Source organism: Alligator mississippiensis, chromosome 14, assembly GCF_030867095.1.
Source record: "Alligator mississippiensis isolate rAllMis1 chromosome 14, rAllMis1, whole genome shotgun sequence".
NCBI lineage: Eukaryota > Metazoa > Chordata > Crocodylia > Alligatoridae > Alligator > Alligator mississippiensis.
The window spans coordinates 36,559,166-36,581,339 of record NC_081837.1 but is presented as its reverse complement, the minus strand read 5'-3'; the positions used below and the strand labels follow the sequence as shown (position 1 = coordinate 36,581,339).

The 22,174-nt window shown below is 51.5% G+C and overlaps 2 protein-coding genes across 5 annotated transcripts; both read left to right on the top strand.

Annotated features, from left to right (window-relative positions):
• Positions 1–1,984: 1,984 nt before the first annotated feature.
• FANCE (FA complementation group E) lies at positions 1,985–10,065 on the top strand. Of its 3 annotated transcripts, none has more exons than XM_019484867.2 (11): positions 1,985–2,191; positions 2,433–2,666; positions 3,250–3,943; positions 4,714–4,758; positions 5,516–5,575; positions 5,721–5,864; positions 6,310–6,433; positions 7,211–7,286; positions 7,552–7,618; positions 7,835–7,960; positions 8,768–10,065. In XM_019484867.2, exons 1-11 carry the CDS (start codon positions 2,163–2,165, stop codon positions 8,870–8,872), a joined length of 1,704 nt encoding a protein of 567 aa, XP_019340412.2. In that variant the 5' UTR covers positions 1,985–2,162; the 3' UTR covers positions 8,873–10,065. The 3 variants fall into 3 exon arrangements, with proteins under 3 accessions (XP_019340412.2, XP_014453756.2, XP_019340411.2); XM_014598270.3 differs by having other exon boundaries at positions 1,985–2,244; XM_019484866.2 differs by having other exon boundaries at positions 1,985–2,666.
• A 1,062-nt stretch (positions 10,066–11,127) lies between these two features.
• Positions 11,128–14,987, top strand: RPL10A (ribosomal protein L10a). Of its 2 annotated transcripts, none has more exons than XM_006276895.4 (6): positions 11,128–11,221; positions 11,420–11,494; positions 11,573–11,653; positions 11,917–12,065; positions 13,005–13,177; positions 14,785–14,987. In XM_006276895.4, the coding sequence occupies exons 1-6, from the start codon at positions 11,217–11,219 to the stop codon at positions 14,953–14,955; spliced, it is 654 nt and encodes a 217-aa protein (XP_006276957.2). In that variant the 5' UTR covers positions 11,128–11,216; the 3' UTR covers positions 14,956–14,987. The 2 variants fall into 2 exon arrangements, with proteins under 2 accessions (XP_006276957.2, XP_019340410.1); XM_019484865.2 differs by having other exon boundaries at positions 11,136–11,221; positions 11,423–11,494.
• Positions 14,988–22,174: the final 7,187 nt, after the last annotated feature.

Genomic DNA, 22,174 nt, shown 5'->3' with positions numbered 1-22,174 from the left:
ACCTGTTAGGTCCCTCTTCTATTACTGATGCTGCTTTTGCCCAAGACTGTTGCCCTGTTCTTGCTGGGGTGAGTTAATGGGGAAAGGATATGTTGGCTCCTCACATCTAGTTCCCAGGAGGACGGGTTTATTGCCCTATGGGGTGTGTGTGGGTGGGGAGGCGCTCAGTCATAGATGAGCTTTGAGACCCTTCCACAGGCCTGTGAAATGCTGAAGAGCATTGCACCTGCAGGCCTCGCTCAGTGGGTAGACCCCAGGTTCAGGTCTGGGTTAGATGTGCAGTCCCTGCCCTGCTTGGACTGGGAGCTTCGGCCGGATCTTGCTGCTGGTGCACGTGCTTATGGAGTCAGCAGAGAGCTTTGGTCCTGGCCAGCTGACTGTGTCCTCAGTTTGGGCCTGATGGACTCTTTCACAGATGCATCTCTGATGTAGTTTTCTTTAAAGAAAAAAAAGTTGTGTTCCAGGCCAAATCAAGTCCAAAACCACGAGTCAGTGCAGCATCATAAGTCACCCTACACCCGGCAAGCATCCTCCACCCCCACCAGGGCCTTCAGATATTTCCAACGTCTTCTGGCAGGCATCCTATGTGCAGGCCCAAGTCCAGAGGCTTAGGGTTCGGCTGCCCCCAAGTTTTGCCTGCCCTCAGCCGTATGGCACAGGAGCACGCTAGGCAGGAACCTCCCATTTCCATAAAACGGGCATTAAGCCCTGACACCTCAGCAGGTACTAAACCACGCCAGAAGAACATCATGGACCCAGATTTTTATTTTATTTAATTTTTTTGAAAAAGGTATCTCTCTATATATGTATATATATATGGTTATATATATCTACACTCTTCATATCCCACCACAAAAGGAAAAGCCTTCCCTCGTTACAAAAACCGCACCCGTACAAAGGCCCGCTGGCCACCTGAACCCGTTATAATACCCGCACTGCACGCAACACGCACAAAACAACTAAGTCCATCCTGGTCCCTCAGACCAGACCCCACTTCCTTTCCACCCCACCCTGCCAGCGGGGTCACATACTCAGTTCAAGCGTCCTCTCTGTCGTCGCCGCTCCAGCTCCCGCTGGAGGACTCGCTGCTGTCGCTGTCCCTGTCCTCTGTTATGGACCCAGACACATGGTGTTTTAATTTACCCTTCTATATGACGGCCTTTGCTTTCCCTCGTCGCTGAAACAGCCCCTACTCCAGTGCTCTTATTAATGGTGGGGCTGGAGCGATGCTGTAGATGGGATGAGGGGGATCCGGAGGGGATGCAGGGGCCTGGCTGTAGACACGGAGCACCCCCCGGGAGCCTCCGGACTTTTTAGGTCTTTAAAGCAGGTGAAAATCCCACCCTCCCTTCCCTACCCTGTTTGGTCTTTCAGTTGTCCCACAAATTCAGCTGACACGTACCCGGTGCCCCTCTATTAGCGGCGGGGCTACCTGCCGCTCTGCTAGTACAGGCGGTCTGCGTCCAGTCCAGGCCCCACCACAGACCGGATGTGGGAAACTGGAGAGTCCAGCGGAGGGCAATGGAAGTGGTGCAGGGGGCTGGGGATTTCTGAGGAGAGACTGATGGAGCTGGGCTGATTTAGTTTGCAGAAGTCGAGGGGACTGAATAGCAGCCTTCAGCTCCCTGCAGGGGTGCAGATGATGCACAAGGAGCAATGGGCTCGGGCTGCAGCAAGGGAAGTTTAGGTTGGACATTAGGAGGAGTTTTCTCACGAGGAGGGCAGTAAAACACTGGGACAGGCGGCCCAGAGAGGTGGTGGCAGCTCCGTCCGGGGGGTGCACCAAGCCGTGGCTGGGATGGTGCAGGTGGGGCTGGTCCCGCTTGCAGCGGGGGTGGAGGGGGCTGGAGGCGGCTCCTGAGGTCCCTTCAACCCTCATTTTCTTATCAAGCCTCATCCGCGTGTCGCCAGCGCACGGAGCGCTGCGGGGGAGCAGTGCCCGGGCGGGGCGGGGCGGGGGGAGGAGCCGCAGCTGGCCCCGCCCCGCCCCGTTCCCGCGCCGGCCGCCGCCCGGCCGGTGTGCTGCTCGGCTTCCCGCTCGCGGCCCTCCGCGGCGCGCCACGAGCCCCCTGCACCGGCTGCAGGAGCTCAGCGCTGCGGCTGGGCTTTGCAAAGGGCTGCACAAGCGTAGGACCAGCCGCAGGGAGCTCGGACGAGGCCGAATGCATCCTGCGCTTGGGGCAAGAGGCAGGTGTGGCTGCGCAGGGGTGGCTTCACCCCGTGCCGTAGCATGCACTCAGCTAAGTATGTCCCAGGAGGCCTGCGCCCTCCTCCCAGCCTGTCTGGAGATCGGAGATCATGCTATAGTCTCGTCCGGTGGCTGGCAGGAGGCAGTGGGAGCCCCGGGTCCAGGGGCTGAGCTGGGCTGCGGCAGGATCTGGGATGTGCCGCACGTTGCACGCGGGCTCACGCGTTGACCGTCTCCTTTGCAGTGCCCGCGGGATGGAGCACCCCTCGCCGCCCTGGCTGCGGAGGTTCGACAGGCCTTCCCGCCTCCTCCTCCACACGTTGACATCTGGGCCGTCCGGGGCGCTGGCGGCTTTCCGAGCCCTCCCGCGCGTCCAGTCTCGCAGCCAGCCGGGGGAGGCGTTCCACTGGAAGAGCTTCATAGCCACCTTGTGCACTGAGGAGCCGGTGCTGGAGGGGCCTGCGGAGGCCCTCACCTTGTGAGTGCCTTGTGTTTCCTATTTGGGAAGCTTGTTGTGGCCCCTTCTCTGCGACAGCTGTTCTAGCCCTTTGGGGGCCTGCTCCTGCTCCCAACTCCTAGTAAAGCCCTGAAGGGCTACATCTCTTGTTCACCGGCTTTATTGCTGGGAGTTTGGGATGAGTGAAGATGGCAGCTTTGCTCTTAGGGGTGCACCTGCCCATGCGATTACCTGCTGCAGCTTCCCCATGGGGTGGGGTTAACTCCCTGGCTCACAAAAGCTGAGGCAGCTGGAGTGCATCGTCCTGTGCCAGCTCATGAAGAGCTTCCAGTCCCAGCACAGGGGATAAAGGTCAGGACCTCCTGCCTGTAGGCCATCAGAGATGTTCACTTTGAGGCCCAGGCTGGGACCCCATTCCTCCCAAACTTTGTGGAAGAGGGGCGGTCTGGGTCTGGGTCTCAACTAGCCTCCCTCTGCTCTCTTCCATACGTCGTCTTCCCACGGGTGGATGGTGGCTTGGTGCTTTGGGAGCAGAGACCAGACAGAGAGTTTCCAAGATTTAATCACCCCAAATCCTCCCCTTTGCCTTCTGCTCCTCCCTCAGAAAGCCGCTGCTGCTGCTGCTGCCGGTGCTGTGTCAGAGAAATCTCTTCTCGCTGCTGCACACAGTGCAGTCCACCGTGCCGAAGGACTGTCTCAGCCAGCTGCTTCAGGCCGTCAGGCAGGATCCCAGTCCAGACCTCTGGGTGCGGGCGCTGGCAGATCTGCTTGAGCAGGGGCTGATGGAAGAGAGACGCTGCTCAACTCTGGTTCCCCTGACCACCACATGCCAGCAGCAACTGAAGCATTTTTGCCAGAAAATCACGGGTACTGCCCAGCAGAAACCAGAGCTGGAGAGGAAACTAAACTGGTGTATCCGCAAGCCCCCAGGCTCTGAGGCAGGGCCTGCTGGGGACCCAGACTTGACATCGCAAGTCAAGAAGCGCAAGAAAGGAGCCGAGGAAAGTCTGGAGCCCGAGTGGGAGAGGCAGAAGAAAAAAACACGCCTGGATGAGGTTGGGTTTGAATTGGGACAAAGCACCTTCCAGAGAGGAGCTGATGCTGCTAGTGTTGGGGATGAGATCGTGAGAGAGGCCTCATGGCACGAGCCTGCTCAGAGCCAGAGATCCCAGCAGGATGCAGGCACTGAGACAAGAGATGCCAGTCAGAGTTTGCAGCAGGATGCGGCGGGGGAAGTGGGAGATGCCAGCCTGGATTCCCAGAAGGATTCAGCAGCAAAAGTCCCTGACTCCCTCCAGGTGCAGCCCAACATTTCGGTTCTCTCCGGGTGTTTAGTTTGCTCTGCAGGTGAATTCTCTCCAGGCACGCAGAACGTAGCGACCTGTCTTTCCACTGGTCACAGCAGTCTTGCCAGATAGCTCCCCATTTTCCCCCTTCAAAGCCTGTCTGATGCTGATGTATTCCCTGCCCGATATAAAGCAGCCTTAAGGTGCTGGTCCTGCACTGTTGTAAAAGCTGCCAAAATCCAATTGGGGGAACAGACATAGCAAGAGCTGGGTGCAGAGCTGAGGGCCTGCTCTCTGGGGATGGGCATGGGAGGGACAGGAGCTGTTGGGTTACCTCTCAGACGTGTTCTGGCTTTCCTTCCAGAAATAGCTGCCGCTAGGTTCCAGTGCAGAACCAGGCTGCCTTTAAATGCAACGATAGCATTGCTGAGCTCCTCCCGCTCAAAGATCCCCAAATGATCTGCAGACTACATACAGCAGTTTGGGAGGGTAGGGGGTCATGCTACCTGCTTCTTAAGTGCAGCCACTTCTGGGGTGGAATGCAAAAGCTGTTTAACAGCATGTGATTAAACAACAGGTCAGAATAGGAGGGTGAGGGAAATTGCCCAGTAACCTTTCAGCTGACTTTTCATTCCGAGCCACCCTGTTTCCCATTCCTGAAACCCAAATGGATATAAAATGGGACAGGGAATTATCTGTGTGGCTTTGGGGCAACTGCAAGTCTGCCTCTCCTAGGGTTTCAGGTTCTAGGATTTAACAGTTTGTAACACATCTTTTCCCAGATGCACGTGCCAAGGCTTAAGATGCTGCTGGAGAAGGAGTCTAATGTAAGTTCTTCTGCAGAAGGTCTGGATGACTTACTGCAGGGTCTCCAGAGAGGCTTGCAAGAGATGGGCTTTGGAGGCAGCCCTGGGGGAAAGTGATCTGCCCTGACAAAAGGACAGTCCTGCTGCAGCTTCCACATGCTGATACACAGCTGTGTCCAAACTGGGCACTGACGATTGTCACTGCACAGTTGACATAAAGCCTCTGTGGGTCAGTGAGTCTGCTATGCTGTCCCTTTGCAGCTAACACTGGAGGCTCAGAGGAGGCTGGTATGGGAGGCCCATATTCCCTAATGCTACTTTGTACTTTGCATCTCGGTTGTTTCACAAGCCATAATTAAGCTCCAACAGCCCCCATCATGGATGTGGTGTCCCCTTATACAGACATGGAAACCAGCACACACAAGCCGAGCGGTTTTCTCAAGATAGTGCAGCGAATCTGTGGCAGAGGATGGGAACAGGGTCTGGGAGCGCTTACGCCCAATTCTGGGTTCTCACCCTAATGCCTCATTGGTGCATTCATGGGGCAGGAGCAGCTTGGCCAGATGAACTTGTGAAATCTGAGAATTGGCTCCCCTTGTGACTGCTGTAGGGCTGATGTTTCTGCAGGGGCCACTCTCGTACATTGTTTCTGGCCCATCTTGGGGAGCTTTTTTTGGGCTCTGATTTGTGTCTGATGGTTTCCTTTGAAGCAGTCCGAAGGGGAGGGGTAAGAACCCGTTGTTCTAAATGCCTGTTTGATCTCCTGTTTCCCCGGCAGCAATCTGAGAGGGCTGCCCTGCCTGCCCTGCAGATCCTGAATGAATGCAGCCCCCTCCAGGTGAGTAAACAGTGGAGACCCCGCAGCAGGGTCTTTCCATATTAAAAGCAGCCCTCCAAACCCAGCTGCTCATTCTGTTCCTCTCTTCCCAGTGCTTGTGACATATGCCATTGTCCCCTTGTAACGTGCGTCCTTCTCCTTGCAGCTGGAAGGACTTTGCTCATTGCTTCAGCTCTCACAGTGCCCAGAGCCTGTCCTCGTGCGCTTCTGCACCTGGCTGCTGGCTCTCACGCCTGTGCTCAGTTACACCAATGCAGCAGTACTGACAAGGCAGCTCTTCCTCCAGCGGGTACGTACTGCTGGCCTTTGTGGGGAGTGCTGAGGGGAAGGAAGGCCCATGTAGTTGGCATTATCGAGGAGCTTCTCCTGTGTAATATGTGTCTTGTGGAAGGAGCTGATACTGGATATTGTGCCCAGAGATGGTGCAGGGCTGTTGGACTGGCACCTTCAGGGGTAATATTGATACCCAGACAAAGGGACTTCAGCCTCGCTGGGCCTTTACCCCTCTTTGCTCCTCTGACTTCGAAGAGTACTGCAAACCGATGCAGGAAAGGCAGCCAGTTTTTCCTCTACCACCTGACTGGATGGCTTATTCATGCTAGGTGCTAAACTAAACATCCCCATCATAGCTCTCCCTTTGAAGCCAGACTCTGCTGACAGCCCCAGAGCTGGGATAGAGCCTAGCAAAAGACCTGGAAGCAGCACAAAATTTGTCTGTCTTCCCTGCCTCCTAGGTTCTCTCGCTCACCCAGCCTGCCTCGCGCCATCTCATGGCTGCCCTGACTTCATTCTGCTCCAAATATCCTCGGCCTTTCTGCTGCGCCTTGATTGCCCCAGTCCTGCAGGCTCCAGGGGAAGGTGAGCTTGGCACCACATCGTCCTGTAGAGCAGAGGTTTACTCTGTGGCTGGACTCACATGCTATGCATCCTACATGCTTGGGACTGTTATCCTGACCTGGGTCCTGTCTCTGGGTTGCCAGCACATGCTTTGGGGTTGGGAGTTCATAGACTGTTCCTATTTTCTCTGAAATCACTGTGTGACATGAAACCAATATGCTGACTTATTGGTATCCCTTGTGACCAGATATCCCAGTTCCTCCTTTCATGGCACTTCCTTTGAACTGTCCTTAGACTGAGCGCAGTGTATTCTGGGGGTGACTAAGGTCTGCTTGTGAATGGTTGGAACACAGGATTGCAGTGTGTAAATGCTTGAGAATTCGTGATCTAAGCCGAACGAGGGAGGGAGCCCCCCCAGCCCAAAATGTTGGTGCTCATGGGAGGCACAGATGGAAATCCACCGGCTGGAAGTGTCCAAGAACTGCACTGAGTTAAGCCTCTGTGCTAGTATCACTTGGGTAGGTGGGCATCCAAGGACTAGTTACAAACAGGCAAATGCTGTAGATAGAGTTCCTCTTCACAGTATAAAGGGTGAAGCTGGGCTCCAAGGGTCAACCTTCAGCTTGGCGTAAGAGGACACAACTCCATCCACTTGAGTGGATCCACTCCCAGGGCTGACTGTGGCCCTAGGCATGGCACCTCTTGTGCGAGAGACAACCAGCTCTTATGTGAGCCCTTCTCATGGGTGGAGGCAATGGTTATGGGCACATACAACCCACTTTCCTTTTGCCCTAACAGGCTCTGAGCGGATGAAGCTCGTGTGTGAGGTGATAGAGGACTGTCTAGAGCCAGAGTACCTGAGGCTGGTGCTAAGGTAAGAGCCTGCAAAAGGCAGCAGATTTGCACTTTCTCTGGTATCCCCTTCTACGGCACTGACTTGGATAGCCAGTTGCCTCAAACTGGCATGTCTCACTCACAACAAGGACACACGCAAGCCTGGGTTTGCACAGTTCACTTCCATCAACATGTACAAAGGCCATCTATTGTATCAGGCAATGTGGGCAGGTGCTGGAAGCCGGTGCTGATGCATTCTTCATGACATCCACAGTGTTCCCTGCCTCTTATTTTCTCTTTTACAGCCAGCTGCTGGAGGTGTCTTGGTCAGAAGAGCTCATCACAGTTGTGCTTGGGGTGCTGGGAAGGCAGGTGAGAGAACACGCTTGTCTCCCTATGTGTTCAAATTATACTCCTCTAGATTTTGCAAGGTGCTGTCTTGATGACCCAAGGAACTGGAGTCCTGGCTTCTCCAGGATGCCAAGCTCCCTTCAGTGGTGCCTGGCCAAGGTGCTGGGTATTTGAAGTGGCTTCTGGTCTCCGTGTTCTGCCGATCTTCTTTGCTCCAAGTCCACTTCTTTCTTTAAGGTGGAGCTACCCACTGAGCTCTTCAACCGCCTGGTCCTGAATCTGCGCCGGATGGCCCAGGAGTTTGCCACATCAATGAATTATGCCAAGTTGCTGATGACTGTGCTGACCGTGTATGCAAGCAACGTGAGTCAATGGGGGCCGTGGTTTGAGCTGGCCAGGGCTAAGAGGAAACTGTCTCAGACTAGCTCTGCTTAGAGTGTCTGTTGCTTTGTCTCAGTGACTGGGATGCCAGTTTAAACACCTTTCAGATGGATGTTGAGGTTTTTTTTGTCCTCACTCCCTGGCTTAATCTGTTTTATTATGGGGAATTTGGATGAATGCTAATCCATGTGGGCTTGCAGTGAGTCACTTCTATCCTGATTTTGAGGTGCTGAGCACCCACAACTCAACTGCCTGCCGGAAATGAGACCCAGAGTATTTCCAGTCCCCTTCTGAGCAATGATCTTGGTGATTTTAAGCAGCAGGTGTTAAAGCCAAGGGTGCTGGGGAGCTCAGGTTCAAACCTAGCAAGGATTTTGTGGGAAAAGCACATAACCCAGTGTTACTCCAACTGGATCTTTTTGGCCTCAACCTTTTAAAACTGAGTAGTTGCTCACCTTACTGGAACGATAGGACCAACATTGTGAAGGCTCGCCGCAGACTTTCGGGTGTTTGAGCTTTGTGAGTCCTAAGTCAGACACCTGGGGTCTGATTGTCTTAGAAGTGTGAACGGTGTTGTAGAACAGCATGGCCACAGCTCTGGTGAGGCGGAGTGTGGTGCCTCGGCATGCGTTCCCATAAGCAGAGATCCCCACGTTCAGGATATTAACCTGCAGTAATGCTTTACTCAGTTGTTGCTAGAAGGAAAACCAACTGTTAGGCACCATAGATGCTTCCTTTAATCCAAGGCCAGTGGAGCCTAATTAGCTGTTTCTTTGTCTTCCTCTGCAGGTTACTTCAACCCATCGGAGCCATATGGCTAGTGTCCTGGGTCACAATAGAACAGCCCTAAAGAAATCTCTGCAGGTAGCACTGGAACAAGTGGCTCCCAGATGAAAAAAGCAAGTCAGATCCCCATATTTCCTGAGGCTGGAACAGCCTCGTGGTCTCTGATCTAGGTCTGTACCAAAGGGACCACAGGCCACCAAAGGGAACATGCAAGAAGATGGTTCTGCCCTCCTGTATTTCTTGACTACAGCTTGTGGAAATGGCTGGAGATTACCCTGAGAAGCTACCATGGATGCAGACGGGAGCTGCACTAAAAAGCTGGCTTTAGCTATTACTTAGCGGACATGCAGGGTTCCTTGTCCATTAAAAGTCTTTAGCTTTTTCATCCTCTTCGAAATGAAGGTGGAGACTTGGAGAACAGGCCTCAAGAAGCAGTATTGGATTTGTGTGTGCAGAATGCACAGCAGGCAGAAGTATTTACATCTACTGAGCAGCTCTGCTAACAGGCAGCCTTGGCTACCTTGCAGGTGCCCTTAAAGAAGTCTGTGTGAAGATCCCAAAGCTAATGGATAGTTAATTCTAGGGGAACCTACAGGGTAACGTTTCCTATGAATGCTCAGCTTGTCCCAGGTACCATTGCTTTCCACTTAGCTTGTGCTCTTTCATAAAAACTCTTGTTGCACGCTAGCCATACTCCATTTGGATCATCAGAAGATGAGGCCTTACGTAGCTGAGCCCTGAGCTAGATGAATGAGCTCTCCTGGGCAAGGTGAAAGTAGTTTGAATGAAATAACTTTCTCTCCCCTGCAGTTTGAATTGGACCAGATGGGGTCAGACTACAAATAAGGGGCACCATAAATCAATCTCATGCAGCTTCTTCTGAAATGTTCAACCCAGTTTTGTAAATCAGTGGTTTTGATAAAGAGACCCCAAGCTTCTCTGAACTGCAGATAACTGCGTTATTCTGTAACTACAAGTTAGAGCATGATTGGTTTACATCCGTAGTTCATTTAAAAAAAAGGAGAAGCAGTTTCTAAGAGGGATATGAATGCTTAGTTTGGAGATATCTAAGGAGAGTTGCATGCTCTGCTGTTTCAGTGAAAAGCCCAGTTTGTGAGCTGAAGGCACTCACCCGGGGTTTGTTCATTTCCAAATTGCTATAAACGTCTCACTAAAGGCTTTGTCTGTACTGCATCCATCTAAAACCTGAAGGAGAATACGCTTTTGTTCTTTCTCCTTGGATGCATTGTCTTTTTCTTGGTAACCACAGTACAATAAACAAATAACCCATACATACCCTCGATGGCTTTCCTGTGTAACTTTTGTGCCATAATCAAAACTCCACGTAAGACTACTGTCAAACCTAGTCAAGAGTATTTTAATCAGTTGTTTAAACTGAACTGCTTACCTGAGATTTAACCCCTGTCTGTTACCAGTCCCTGGCCTAAATGAAATGACTTTTGGCCTAAATGAAAGGGTTTGTGCCCAAGTTGTTGGAAAAACCTGTCAGTATGAAGGGTTTGTCGTCACAAAGTGTTGATAAAGTTCTCTATTTCTCTCTGGTCTCAAAGGCCTATGACCGCTTTAACTCAAGCTTCCCATCTCCTCCCATCTGGTGCAGTCTCCTTCCACCTAAATATAAGGTTCTACATTTAGGAAGGAAAAATCAGATGTCCCAATGCAAAACGGGGACAAACCGGCTCGACCAAAATGCTGTGGATCTGTCTGTTACAATGGGTTGCCAACTTTGTTTCGAGAGGTTTTATCCTGTGATGTAAGGACATTAATGCCTGATCTACCGTACTGTACTCAGGAAGGCAAATGTCTATTGCTATGGCATGTTCAAAACGCACTGGACCGCTGCATCCATTGGAATCCACGCTTAATATTTATTTGGACGAATGCCCTGTCACTGATCTCCCCGGTGACTCGCAGCAGATGTCGATCTTCTTCCTGGAGACGCCGCGGCAATGCTGGAGGGCTGGCAACCAACCCTAAGGGGACGAGCGACCACAGACTCCAGAGGCGTCAACGCCAGAGCTGTGGCAAAGAAGAGATGAATAAGCCTTGCAAGGGCAGCAGGGGGACAGGGTTGTTGGCAGCAGATCGGGGCGGCACCCGGTGAGATGAGACCCGCCACACTGCACAGAGGGGCAGGAAAGAGCGGAGGTTTTGCAGGGGTGGAGGTGGAGAAGGGGCTGGGGGTGCAGAGCTGCCAGCCCTGCCCTGCCCTGCCCTGCCCTGCCCAGCCCAGCTGGGTGCACTTCCCCGCTGCTGCCTCTAGGGGCTCCACGCGCACGTCGCCGCTCCAAGCCCCTCCCCCGCAGCCACGCTCTGCCCCTCCCAAAATGGCGCCCGCCCCATCACTTCTCGCGAGACCCGGCGCAGGCTTTTGACGTATTTTCCGTGCGACAAGCTCTTTTCCTTTCCGGCCTCCTGCCCCGGCGGCACGATGAGGTGGGACCGGGCCCGGGCTGGTATCCGCCGCCATCCGCGCCCGGGGCTCCTCCTGCGCCGGGCCCGGGGCTCGCTCTCCGCACAGCGAGCGGTGCTGGCGGCGCGGGCGGGGGGTCGGGTCCGCGGGGCGGTTTGGGGGGGCCGGGGCGAGGCGGTCACGGACCCCCCCCCGCCATGACACCCGTGTCTTCCCCGCAGCAGCAAAGTGTCCCGGGACGCGCTGTACGAGGCGGTGAAGGAGGTGCTGCAGGGCGGGCAGACCAAGCCGCGCAAGTAAGGGCTGGGAAGCGGGGCTGGGCAGGGAAGGGGGGCGCTGACCTGACCTGACGCGACCCCTGCCCGTGCCCGCAGGTTTCTGGAGACGGTGGAGCTGCAGATCAGCCTGAAGAACTACGACCCGCAGAAGGACAAGCGCTTCTCCGGCACCGTCAGGTTGGGCCCTGCTGCCCCTGCCTCCCTGCCCGGGGCCCCCCGGGTGCCCAAGCAGGTCGGCCCCCGGCTGCACGGACCCCCACCCTGGGTCTCTAAACATGAGGGGAGGTGCGGGCAGGCCCCCGGGCCGCCCCGCCGACCACTCGCAGCAGCCAGGGTCCAGGGGGATCGCGCCGGCAGCCGTGGTAAGGTGTCGTGGTCGTGGGCTCCGGTGAGGCGTGCGGCGACGGCCGGGCCCTGACCGCGCTGCCCTCCCCTTGCAGGCTCAAGTCCACGCCGCGCCCCAAGTTCTCGGTGTGCGTGCTGGGGGACCAGCAGCACTGCGATGAGGCCAAAGCCGTGGACCTCCCGCACATGGATATCGAGGCCCTGAAGAAGCTCAACAAGAACAAGAAGCTGGTGAAGAAGCTGGGTGAGTGGGAGCTGGTGCTGAGAGATGGGCTGTGTGGAGGCATAGCGGTCTCTGATGGACCAGCGGGTGATGATAAAGTCTTTAATGAGCTGCTAAAAGTCTCTTTTGGTGACTGAGGGGGGTGGGAAAAATAACAGCTAGAGATCCATGGTGTGAGTTTGTTTGACGGTGTCATGTGTCCTACATCCTGCACCCCCGGTGCTGTATCAAAATCTCCCAAATATCTCGTGCCTTGCTAGTGGAGAGTTATTTAAAGCATCTCTCAAAGCTGTCCTCTGAACAAAATCCCTCTCCGATGGTTACTTTTGCAGTTGGGATGGACTCTTCTGAACACAAGTCATGGTGTTGTATATTGCCCCGATAGATGACAAGATAACGATCTAGTCACCTCTTAAAAAAAAAAAAATCCTGTGTCCTTTGACTGGTGTGTGGAGCTTGGTATGAAAATGACTAAAGGAATAAGGTTTCTTTGTAAATTTCCTCAAGGAAGAGTCACGACCAGCCGGTTCTGGCAGCCAAAGTGAGACCCACCATGCTGGCTTGATCCCACTGCTGACAAAGCATAGGGATAGCCATTAACTTGTAATATAAAGTGAACTCTTCTGATTTTTAATGTATAAAGTCCTTGTGTCTCTTCATCATCAGGCTCATCTTGATACCTTTTTGGGAAGGAGGATGCCTTGATTCACTTTTTGGGGTCACTTATGTTTAAGAAACAGCAGATTGATCATGAGCGTGTGATTACGCTGCTTTCCTCTTGTGGCCTAGTGCTGGTGTCTGAAAATTATGTAAATACCAACATTTTTTTTGGTCGCCCTCTTAATTATTGTCTTCTAGAAAAATGTGCAAACAGCCCTACTACTGGAAGGCTGAGTCAGGTCTGAATTAGTGGGGCAGAGGTGCAGCATCCCCTGCTTTAATTGCCTTGTTCTTCCACAGCTAAGAAGTACGATGCCTTCCTAGCCTCGGAGTCCCTCATCAAGCAGATTCCTCGTATCCTGGGTCCAGGTCTTAACAAAGCGGGCAAGTTTCCCTCTCTCCTCACACACAACGAAAACCTGGTGGCCAAGGTCGACGAGGTGAAATCTACCATTAAGTTTCAAATGAAGAAGGTAAATACAAATACCGGTGCCCAAAACTGCTGCCCAGCACAAAGGGGTGGCAGGTAAAAGATGCGTTTGGCTGCCTGCCATGGTATATGGATTTATACTTTCTGGAGTGGACTGAAGGTCTCTAGGTTCCTTTCTGATGGGCTGCCAGTAATAAACGTTTAATCCATTCTTTTCTGTTGTATTTAGGGAACGCGGGGTAGCAGGGACGAGAATTTAATCTGTCTCTGCAGTTTCAAAAAAACTGATTGATTGAGAAACGGGCTTTTATCTTGCAAAATGCTGCATGTCCTCAAAGGAACCTCTGGGAGTGGGAAATAAGGACATGGAGCACCTTGTATGATGGGCCCCTGCTATCAGGGAAGATGTGAGGAAGCTGCAGTTGGCCAGGAGATGAATAGCAGGTTTTGTGTTGTACAGATGGCTTCATAGTGACTGATGTTTTCAGCTTAATGTGTAGAGGAATTTCACAGCCACCGAAGGGCAGAGCAGTGATTTGATTTTAGTGGGGGTGTTTTCCTTGCGTTCACTTAAAGCAGTGATTCTTAACTGGGGTGCCATGAGATTCTTTTAAAGGTGCAGTGGGGTGTTGCTTAATATCAGCAACTGTTAGGTGTGCAAGCAGCTTTACATGACTTGCAAGAAATCCAAGAGGTTTCAGATAGGAATGATAGAATCCTAGAAAATTAGGGTTGGATGAGACCTCGGGAAGAATCCACAGGGTCAGAAATGTTCTGACTTGATAATGGTGTTTCTGAGTTCTTTGCAACAGAAGAAGACTTACTTTTTCAGTCACAAAACAGCAAGTCAAAGCTGGGAGGTGATTTTTAAAGGTTGAGAACTACTGACTCTAGACACTTGCTCCACTTCCTGCACTCCTTCCCTGAAAATGTTTTAACTGCGTGCTTTATGCTCCTGAATTGGGGCATAGGTGGCTTTGAAGAGAGCAGTTCTTCTTTGCCTTCATGGCCATGTCTAGGTGAGCACGGCTTTGTGGTACGTGGTGCTGCAGACCAGTTTATAATGCCACACACCACACGTTCCAGGTGTTTCCTTGGCTGCTACTTTGCACTGTGCAGGGGGAGACGGGGATTGACCCCAGGAGAGTCCCAGGGTCAAAAAAGCCCATGTAGGGGGGAGGAAAAAAGCGGGGAGGGACTCGTGGCTGCAGTGTGTGCTGCCCAAAACCAAAACATCATGCATGCAAATGTATGGAGTCCAGTAGCAGGCTTACACTGTATTTTTTTCAATGAATATTGGAAAGCTTGGGATAAGCCGGAAAAATAACAGGCTGTTCATTTCTAGAGCTCACAAATGGTGTGTTTTAATAAACTGTTTGAATAACTGCTTATACACTACGGGGTAGTTCTCATAGAAGGTGGGTTTGAAACCTGCCCATATGGCATATTCTTATTTAAAAAGTGGTATAGGATCCTTGAATCAAAAGCACCTTGAAGTGTTCCTCTTCAGCTTGAAGTCAAGTTTTTTAATGTTCATTACATAGACTTTATAGAGATGAGGAAAGGGTTTTGAAGGGCGACACCTGCCCATTGGTAGTACAGTCTGTGCCATTGGATCTGAGCAAGTGACCTTCCTGTCCCTGTGTCCAGGTGCTTTGTCTGGCGGTGGCAGTTGGCCATGTGAAGATGACGGAGGACGAGCTGGTTTATAACATTCACCTGGCCATCAACTTCCTGGTGTCCTTGCTGAAGAAGAACTGGCAGAATGTCCGTGCGTTGTACATCAAGAGCACCATGGGGAAGCCACAGCGCCTCTACTAATCTGGCAGTAATAAATAATTTTATAGTACCCAGTTGCTGCGTTTGCCGCCTCTCTCTCTCTCCCTCTCTGTCTGCAAGGTTTGGGGTTTCAGAGTCCTGATAGCTTTAGACACTAGAACACCAAGACACCTTTCCATTATCCAGCAGATCCTGCTTGCTTATGTTCAAGTGAAACTTGCTGCATTGCCAACTGAGAGTTGGGTGTTGGAACAACTAGTGTATGGCTAGGAGCACATTCTATTAAATGTGCAGTCAGAGGTCGGGGATCAATATGGCTGCTTCTCATTAAAGCTGAACTACAACTCCAGCTACATTGAATAGATAGCCATTCTAAAGGCTCCCAGGGGTTTTGTGTGGGAAAATTTTAGTGAAACTTTAAAAACTTTCCTGAGAACGTGGGCTGTGCAAGAGTGGCCAAACTGCAGCATGCATACCGCAAGTGGCATGGCCAAGCCTATGTGGCATGCTGGGGACTGGGGAAGGGGCAGGGAGCAAAGAGCAGATTGGACAGGGCAAGGAACAGAAAGAGTAGCTGATTGGGCAGAAGGGGCACAGAGTCACTATGGGATGGTGTGGGGGGGCTAATTTGTGGCATGCCTGCCAAAAAGGCTGGCCCCTGCTAAGCTAATGTGTGTAAGAACTTCCTCAATGACTTCTGATGCTTATGAAGTGGTCATGCTTTGAGACATGGGGAAGGGAAAGTACTCAGAGGTGCGTAGCAGAGTGGGGAAAATTGTTGCTTGGAGAAGGAAGGCCTGCTTTTTGGGTACCAACTTCTTAATATCAGAGACTGCTAAAACTTCTAACACCACAATTTTTGCAACCAGAGCAAGAGTTAATGAGGTGTGAATTATACACTCGAGCTATTGATCAGCCAGCTCAGTACAACCTTAGCATATATAGACTATCTAGCTTTTACGTTGGAAATCATTGGGAAGTAGCCAGAAAAGCTCATAAAGGAGTGTCATCAAACTAGACGCTGCGCTTTTGTCTAGCACTGACTTCTGTGATGCCATTTACAAGGGGACTCTGAGATGAAGGGAAGGACTTCAGTTGTCTTGTATGTTGATGGAGAGGGGGGTAGGTGTGGTTGGGTGATGTTTCCTCTCCTTTAGCAGATGTCTATAGCACATGGAGAGGGGACTAATTCAGGAACTGGGTAATGACCTATTAAAGACATGACCTGCAAATTTCTATTCCAGGTCTCTCCACTATCCCCCTTACTCTCTGCTATATTCGTGCCTGCTGCGTTCAGTAGATCACGGACATGCTCTTCTCAGACTGTATCGGAAGACGGAAGAAGCCAACAGCCCTGTTCTTTTTCACTTCCATTAGAGGAACAGGAGCAAAGCGCTACTTACTAAAAGATAAATAGAGAGCTTACAAAACAGTACGCAGATGTTCTCAGGCATGTCGAAGTTTTCAGAAGAATATCGCATGCAGCACAATGCCAGCAGCAGGACTAGGTGTTAGCTGCACATCCTAGTAATACTAAAAAGTTTGGTAATTATGTAATTTTAAAAGGACATGTTACAGATCCTGCTTAGTAAAACTTATCCCTGTCTCCTGGAGCCAAAGGGTGCATCTATACTATAGCATCTATCTATAGATGCTGTTTTCAGAAGTCCAGCTGTCCTTTAGGGGATTCAATGTGGGGTGAACAGCCTGAACTGAACACAAATATTCCATAAGCTTTTCTGGCTTCAGAGAAAACACTCTCGCAAAGGAGCTGTGTCTCCCAAGATGACCTGGGATTAATTTAGCTGAAGTAATTGGCTCAGTTGCTACCTTGCTGCAATGAATGAACGTGCCACCTTCTACAGTGTCTGGTTTTTACACTCATTGCCTAGAAAAATGGCAGAGGGCTGCAGCTGTACCACAGTGGATTGTGATCTCACTGATGGGCTAAAGCTCTTGGCTTTTTCATACAGGTCAAATTCCAAGCTGGGCGCTGACATTCTGCTTGTATAAATTGCCCTGTTCAGACTAATGGGATCCAGGATTGATCACATCCTTCCTTGCTGTTGTGTAATGGCACTGCGTCCTGTTAAACAGCTGCTCTTTTCCACCTTGGCAGTGGCTGATTTTCTCAGATGTGCTCGACCATGGAGCTAACTTATGGATTTGCATTGGGAGCTGGCACCTGCGGTTGTGATGTGAAAGCAGGTAGAACTTAGCTGCACAGGTGGAGTTTTAATTGAGAGTTGGGGTTTGTTTTGACCTCGAATTCAAAAACCAAAGCAAAGAGCAAACATATTTTTGCTATTCTAGTCACCTTCACTTATATTATCCACCCTCTTACCCTAGGTCTGTGTTCCCTTACTGAAGTTCGTGATGGCTGATGGGTATCAGCTCAGCAAGTTGGGACTGTGATAAGGTGTCTAGGTTTGTTTTGCCTGTTGCAGAGCCATGCCCCCCACACAGACCAATGGATCAAGCTTGTCACATCAGCGATAGCAGCCACTGTCATTTGGGCAGCTTGCTTTACCAGCCAAGGACTGGATAATTCAGAGCATCTCTGGCGTTTCTGTTTGAAAGCAGGTTACAGAAGCTTCGGCGGGAGCCTGCGAAAGTGCGATCGCGGTAGGCTGTGTTGCTGAAGGGGTGGCTAAGACTCTCAGTTGGGCACTGCGGAGACCAACCTAGAGAGCATGTCTGTAGCTCGCCTCTGGGAGGAGTGGGTTGGGATTTCAGGTTATTGCTTTGTTTCAGTTAACACAATGCCTAGCTGGAGTGTTTCAGGGAGAGGAGGGGATACTGTAAAGCTCCTGTGTGGTTCAGGCTCTGCTGTGATGTCTGGATTTAACTGGGCAGCATCTAAGCCTTGCTTAACAATCTGGCACTTGTAGAAACCAAAGCCCTCGCTTGTGAAGTTATAACAGGTTTCTAGAAGGCACTCCCAGGAGCCTAGGAACTGCTATACTGAATTCGGACCAGGGTCCTTCAAAGCTAGCAACTGTCCAGCTTTAATAAGAAATGCCTGGAGCTCCATGAGGCAGCTCTGGACTGTCCAGGCCCAGACTAGCATACATAGTTTATGGTTGGGTGGAAGTCCTATAGCATATCCTTATAACGCCTCTACTACTGTGGTGTGACGATTATTCTCATTGTTCCTGCAAATGCTTTTTTTGGCCACAGCACTGATTTGTGTCTGAACCCCATGTGTTAAAACGTATTTCACGTTGAGGGGAAAGCAGTGCTATCTGGGGTCCGGTTCCCCTTCTCTACCCCACGTGGTGTTGTGTTTGCTTTTGTACTGTCCTCTCTTTCACTTCGTTCATATGGGTTGTCTCTGAACTCACTCCACTGAATTTCTTTTTCGCTGTCATATTTCAAGCCAACTATTTTAATGTTTCTTTTCTCACTGGACCATTAAAATGAGTTGCTTTTGTTTTCATGCATGTCTGCATGCCATTTGGGTTACAAATTCAACCGGAAGAGAGAGTCAAATGTTGTTATGATTTAGGCAAATTATTCAATTGTATTGGTAGTGTTAGGATGATGGTGTGCCATGAGGATCCAGAAAGTATGCGAGAGGCAAGGATTTTTTGGGGGGGCTGATCTCTTATTGGCCTGCCTGCATGCTTGGGATAGAGTTAGATGAGCTTTCTAATGCAAGATATTTCTCGGGGGTCTGTAGCAGTTCGGTGCCTACAGTTCCAGACTAGCAGACTCTTGATTCATTTAATTGACCACAAGCTGTTTTTCATCTTCATTGTGCTTCTGTTTCCCCATTTGAATGTGGAGGTAATGGTACTGACTGACCTCTGGAAAGTGCTGGGAGCAATTACATAACCCATGTTGGTTATGCAACTTTGATTCCAGGATTAAAGAGTTCATCTGGATTTTGAACGTCTATAACAAGGGCAGCAGAAGTAATCTGGGGAGACTACTTGCAGTGCTTGAAAGAGCACTTGGCGAGGTACAGGGGAAAAGCACTAATGCCAGGGACTGTACAGAGCTCTGTGCTGCTCTGCTTTACTGCTTATTAATGGCATCTTTGATCTAGCTTCCTCCACCACAAGTCTACCTTCCTGACCCAAGCACTTTCAGTGTACGCTGCCTCATCATAACCATCCTGTGAGGGTTCTCATATGGGAGGGACAAGGCCCAGAGGCGGAGTGATTTGTCCAAGGTCACACAGAGCGTCTGTGGCAGAGCCTTCTAGGATCGTGCTTTGATCGGTGTTCAAAGACTGCGATTCTAACAACCCACCTCCCTGACCTGCATCCTGTGTGACCCTCTGCTGGTGATGTCCGTGTGACACCCTCCCACAGCCCACGCCAGCCCTGATGCCAGCATCGTCTTTTGCCTTTCTGCCTCTGCAGAAGTCTGAGACGAGGTGACTGCCTTGCATGCTCTGCCTGTGGGCGCTGTAGCTCTCTTAAGTGTAGGACAAATGGTGACCCCAAGGCACCGAAATCAAAAGACGTGGGGAGAATACTGGGCAGGGGAAGAATCTTACAATAAAAAAAGGCTGGAGCATGAGGAGGGGGTAAAACTCCTAGTGCCTCATACAACATCCACCTGAGAGCCCAGTCCACTCACAGTGGACTCTACTTGGGTCTGATATGGCTCTGCTCATCTGCCAAGCACCTAAAAGTGTTAACTAATTAGGCTTTAATGGAGATGAATAACCCTTAATCAAAACACTGCTGCATTGTTGCAATTAATTATTTATACTGCAGTAGCACCCGAGCGTCCTAACTGATCAGCGCCTGGTTGATTGATGTATGATTTCATAGCAAGATATAATCCCACCCTTTTAAAGACCTTTAAGGGTCTTTAAAAGGAGGCTTGATATCTACCAAGCTGGGTTCGTAAAAGCCATGTATTTGTTGCTGCCCAGGGCAGGGGGTTGGACTAGATGATCTGCTTACGTCCCCTCCGACCCTACTTCTATGAAACTATAATGCATGAGGTGAGGACTTTGGCAGACTGAGGCCTTAATAACTTTTCCTGGATTCTTTTCTCTAAGGGCTCCAGCATTTGCTGGCTGGTCTGATTTACTTGAGGGTGGAGAGGGGGGGTTGGAGGGAAGTAGTGAATGATCACTCCAGGATTGAATGGTGGGAGGGGAATCTGCTTCCACCTACCCTGGATTGCTGCAAAAATTTGAGAGAGGCTGTAACGTGAGGCTGGATCTGGATGTTGAGGTCCATCCAAAGTTGGGGGTCACAAGCTGATGTCTGCCTGAAACCTTTAAACAGCAAAGTGGTTCTGCAGACTTCCTGCCTGCCACCCAGGGACCTCTCCATCTGGCCTAGCATCATCACTAAAGGCTCAGAGTCCTGCGAGGTCAATAATGAACTTCAGCGGCAAGGGCAGCTCTTCTTGGGTGGCTTCATCTGCCTGGCACTTGGGTGACTTGTGCTTTCTGCTCTCGGGGCTGCCGCTTTGCTTGTAGCCAACATGAGATTGTCTTGAGCCAGTTGTATCCAAGGAGCCAGCCACATTTTCCTCCTGCCTGGGAAAGGGCTGCTCATCTTCTTGCATTAAGGACCTAGCCTGATTGCATGTAATCTCATTAAGGGATCAAAGCTTCTTTGGAGGCTGCAAAGGGGTTATAGGAACAGGAGGCAGGGCAGGTTTTAGGAGGAGTAGGGGCAGCTGCTTATCCTTATTGACAAGAGAGCTGGGGTGCAGAGAAAGTGGGTTATGTAGGCATGAGCAGAAGCTGTTTGCACTGGGAAGACCTGAACTAGCGCTGGGACCAGCTGCAGGAAAAGATGGGAAAAGTGTAGTCCTGCTGCGTTGCTTCTTGGAGGTCAAGTGAGTGGTGCTTGGGGAGGGCAGCAGCGCTGCGCAGTCGGGGCAGTGGAGCGCTGGGGTCACCAGGGAGCAGCTGCAGCATAAACATCTGCACTTGTGCTAACAAGATCCTTGCAAGACAAATGTCAAGTTTTGGGGAGTTGCGAGCAGGCTTCCTCCCTCTCCTGGCTGGGTCCGTGCCCTATCCTGCCACGGGGCAGGTCCTAGCTGCAGGCTGTTAGGAGTGGGGCCGTGCGAGGGCTGGTGCTCTGCTAGCAGTGCCGTGCAGGGGCAGGGGAGCTGGAACCATCACAAATGCACTGTTTATAAGAGGCAGCAGCAAGGCTTATAAACAAGGGGGTTTCTCCAGAAGCCCGGAGCAGCCGAGCACATTCCAGGGAAAGCAAGCCTGCCGGGAGACCTTCCAAGAGCAGCTGCCACCCTGCCTTGCCCTGACCCCACGGCAGAAATAACATCTTTGCTAATGTCCAGACTTTTCCATCGCCTGCTAATAATGCATCGTCTTTGCACAGATTTCAAAACATCTTAGTCATTAACCTTCCCATGGCTCCTGTGGGTCTGTCGTAGGCTGGAAGCTCTTTAGCGCTCAGACTGTCGCAGCCCTGCTTTATCTTGCACCTGGCGCAAAGAGGCCTTAACGTTGCTGAGGTTGGGAGTGCAATTGCAATGCAAATATGGAAAGAATCGGAGGTTGGCCATTAGGGGAGCCGGCCCAGAGAAGGGCAGCGATGTCCCTGAGGTTGCAGAATGAGTTAGGGTCAGATCCAGGAGGGCGACCCAGCTCTCCTGGTTCCCATGCCACTAGGCTGCGCTTCCCCTGCATCAAGAGCCTGCAGGGCTGCGGGAGGTTAGAAGGACTGGCCAAGAAATGTTTTCGGCTGTGCTTTCAAATGAAATGGAAGGTGGATGCTAGAGAAGGAAATGGGGAGGCCGTGCTATGTGTCAGAGGCTGCTGCTGATGGTGGAGAGGAGCGGGCTGGTGCTGGATGAGTAGAAGAGGGCATGGACCCTGAACCTGGTTTGTGCTCGATGAGAGCAGCCTGGGAGACTGGTGCAGGGGACAGCGGAGGCAAAAGCACAATGCTGGAGAGCTGGCAGAAGCAAAGACCTAGGAGCCTGGAGACCCGAGTTCCCTCTTGGTGACCTCGGACGAGCCGCTTCCCTTTGGCATGCCTCAGTTTCCCTGGCTGTAAGGAAGTAATAACCTGTCTTCCTCCCTGAGGCATTGTCAGGCTCAATTCTTTCAAGCCTGCAAAGTGCATGGCGAGCCTCTGCTGGACGGGTCCGGGCGCCGTTCGTTTCCCCCAAGCCCTTCCACCAGCCCCAGCCTGGCTTGCACTCGCTGCGTGAGACAGGCTCAATGGGGGAGGGCTGAGCTTCTCCACGAGCTTGTGTATACAAGTGTGAGAAAAGCCAGGCTGTGGGAAGGCAGCAGCCATAAACAGAT

What these genes read in the sequence shown, in the direction of transcription:
- FANCE (XM_019484866.2), top strand. Translation starts at nt 2,383, where the DNA reads ATGTGCCGCACGTTGCACGCGGGCTCACGCGTTGACCGTCTCCTTTGC. An exon ending in CCTGCAGGCTCCAGGGGAAG is followed by an intron (nt 6,434 to 7,210) that starts GTGAGCTTGGCA and finishes TTGCCCTAACAG; the next exon opens with GCTCTGAGCGGATGAAGCTC. An exon ending in TGACCGTGTATGCAAGCAAC is followed by an intron (nt 7,961 to 8,767) that starts GTGAGTCAATGG and finishes CTTCCTCTGCAG; the next exon opens with GTTACTTCAACCCATCGGAG.
- RPL10A (XM_006276895.4), top strand. An exon ending in CGCTTCTCCGGCACCGTCAG is followed by an intron (nt 11,654 to 11,916) that starts GTTGGGCCCTGC and finishes CTCCCCTTGCAG; the next exon opens with GCTCAAGTCCACGCCGCGCC. An exon ending in TTAAGTTTCAAATGAAGAAG is followed by an intron (nt 13,178 to 14,784) that starts GTAAATACAAAT and finishes CCCTGTGTCCAG; the next exon opens with GTGCTTTGTCTGGCGGTGGC.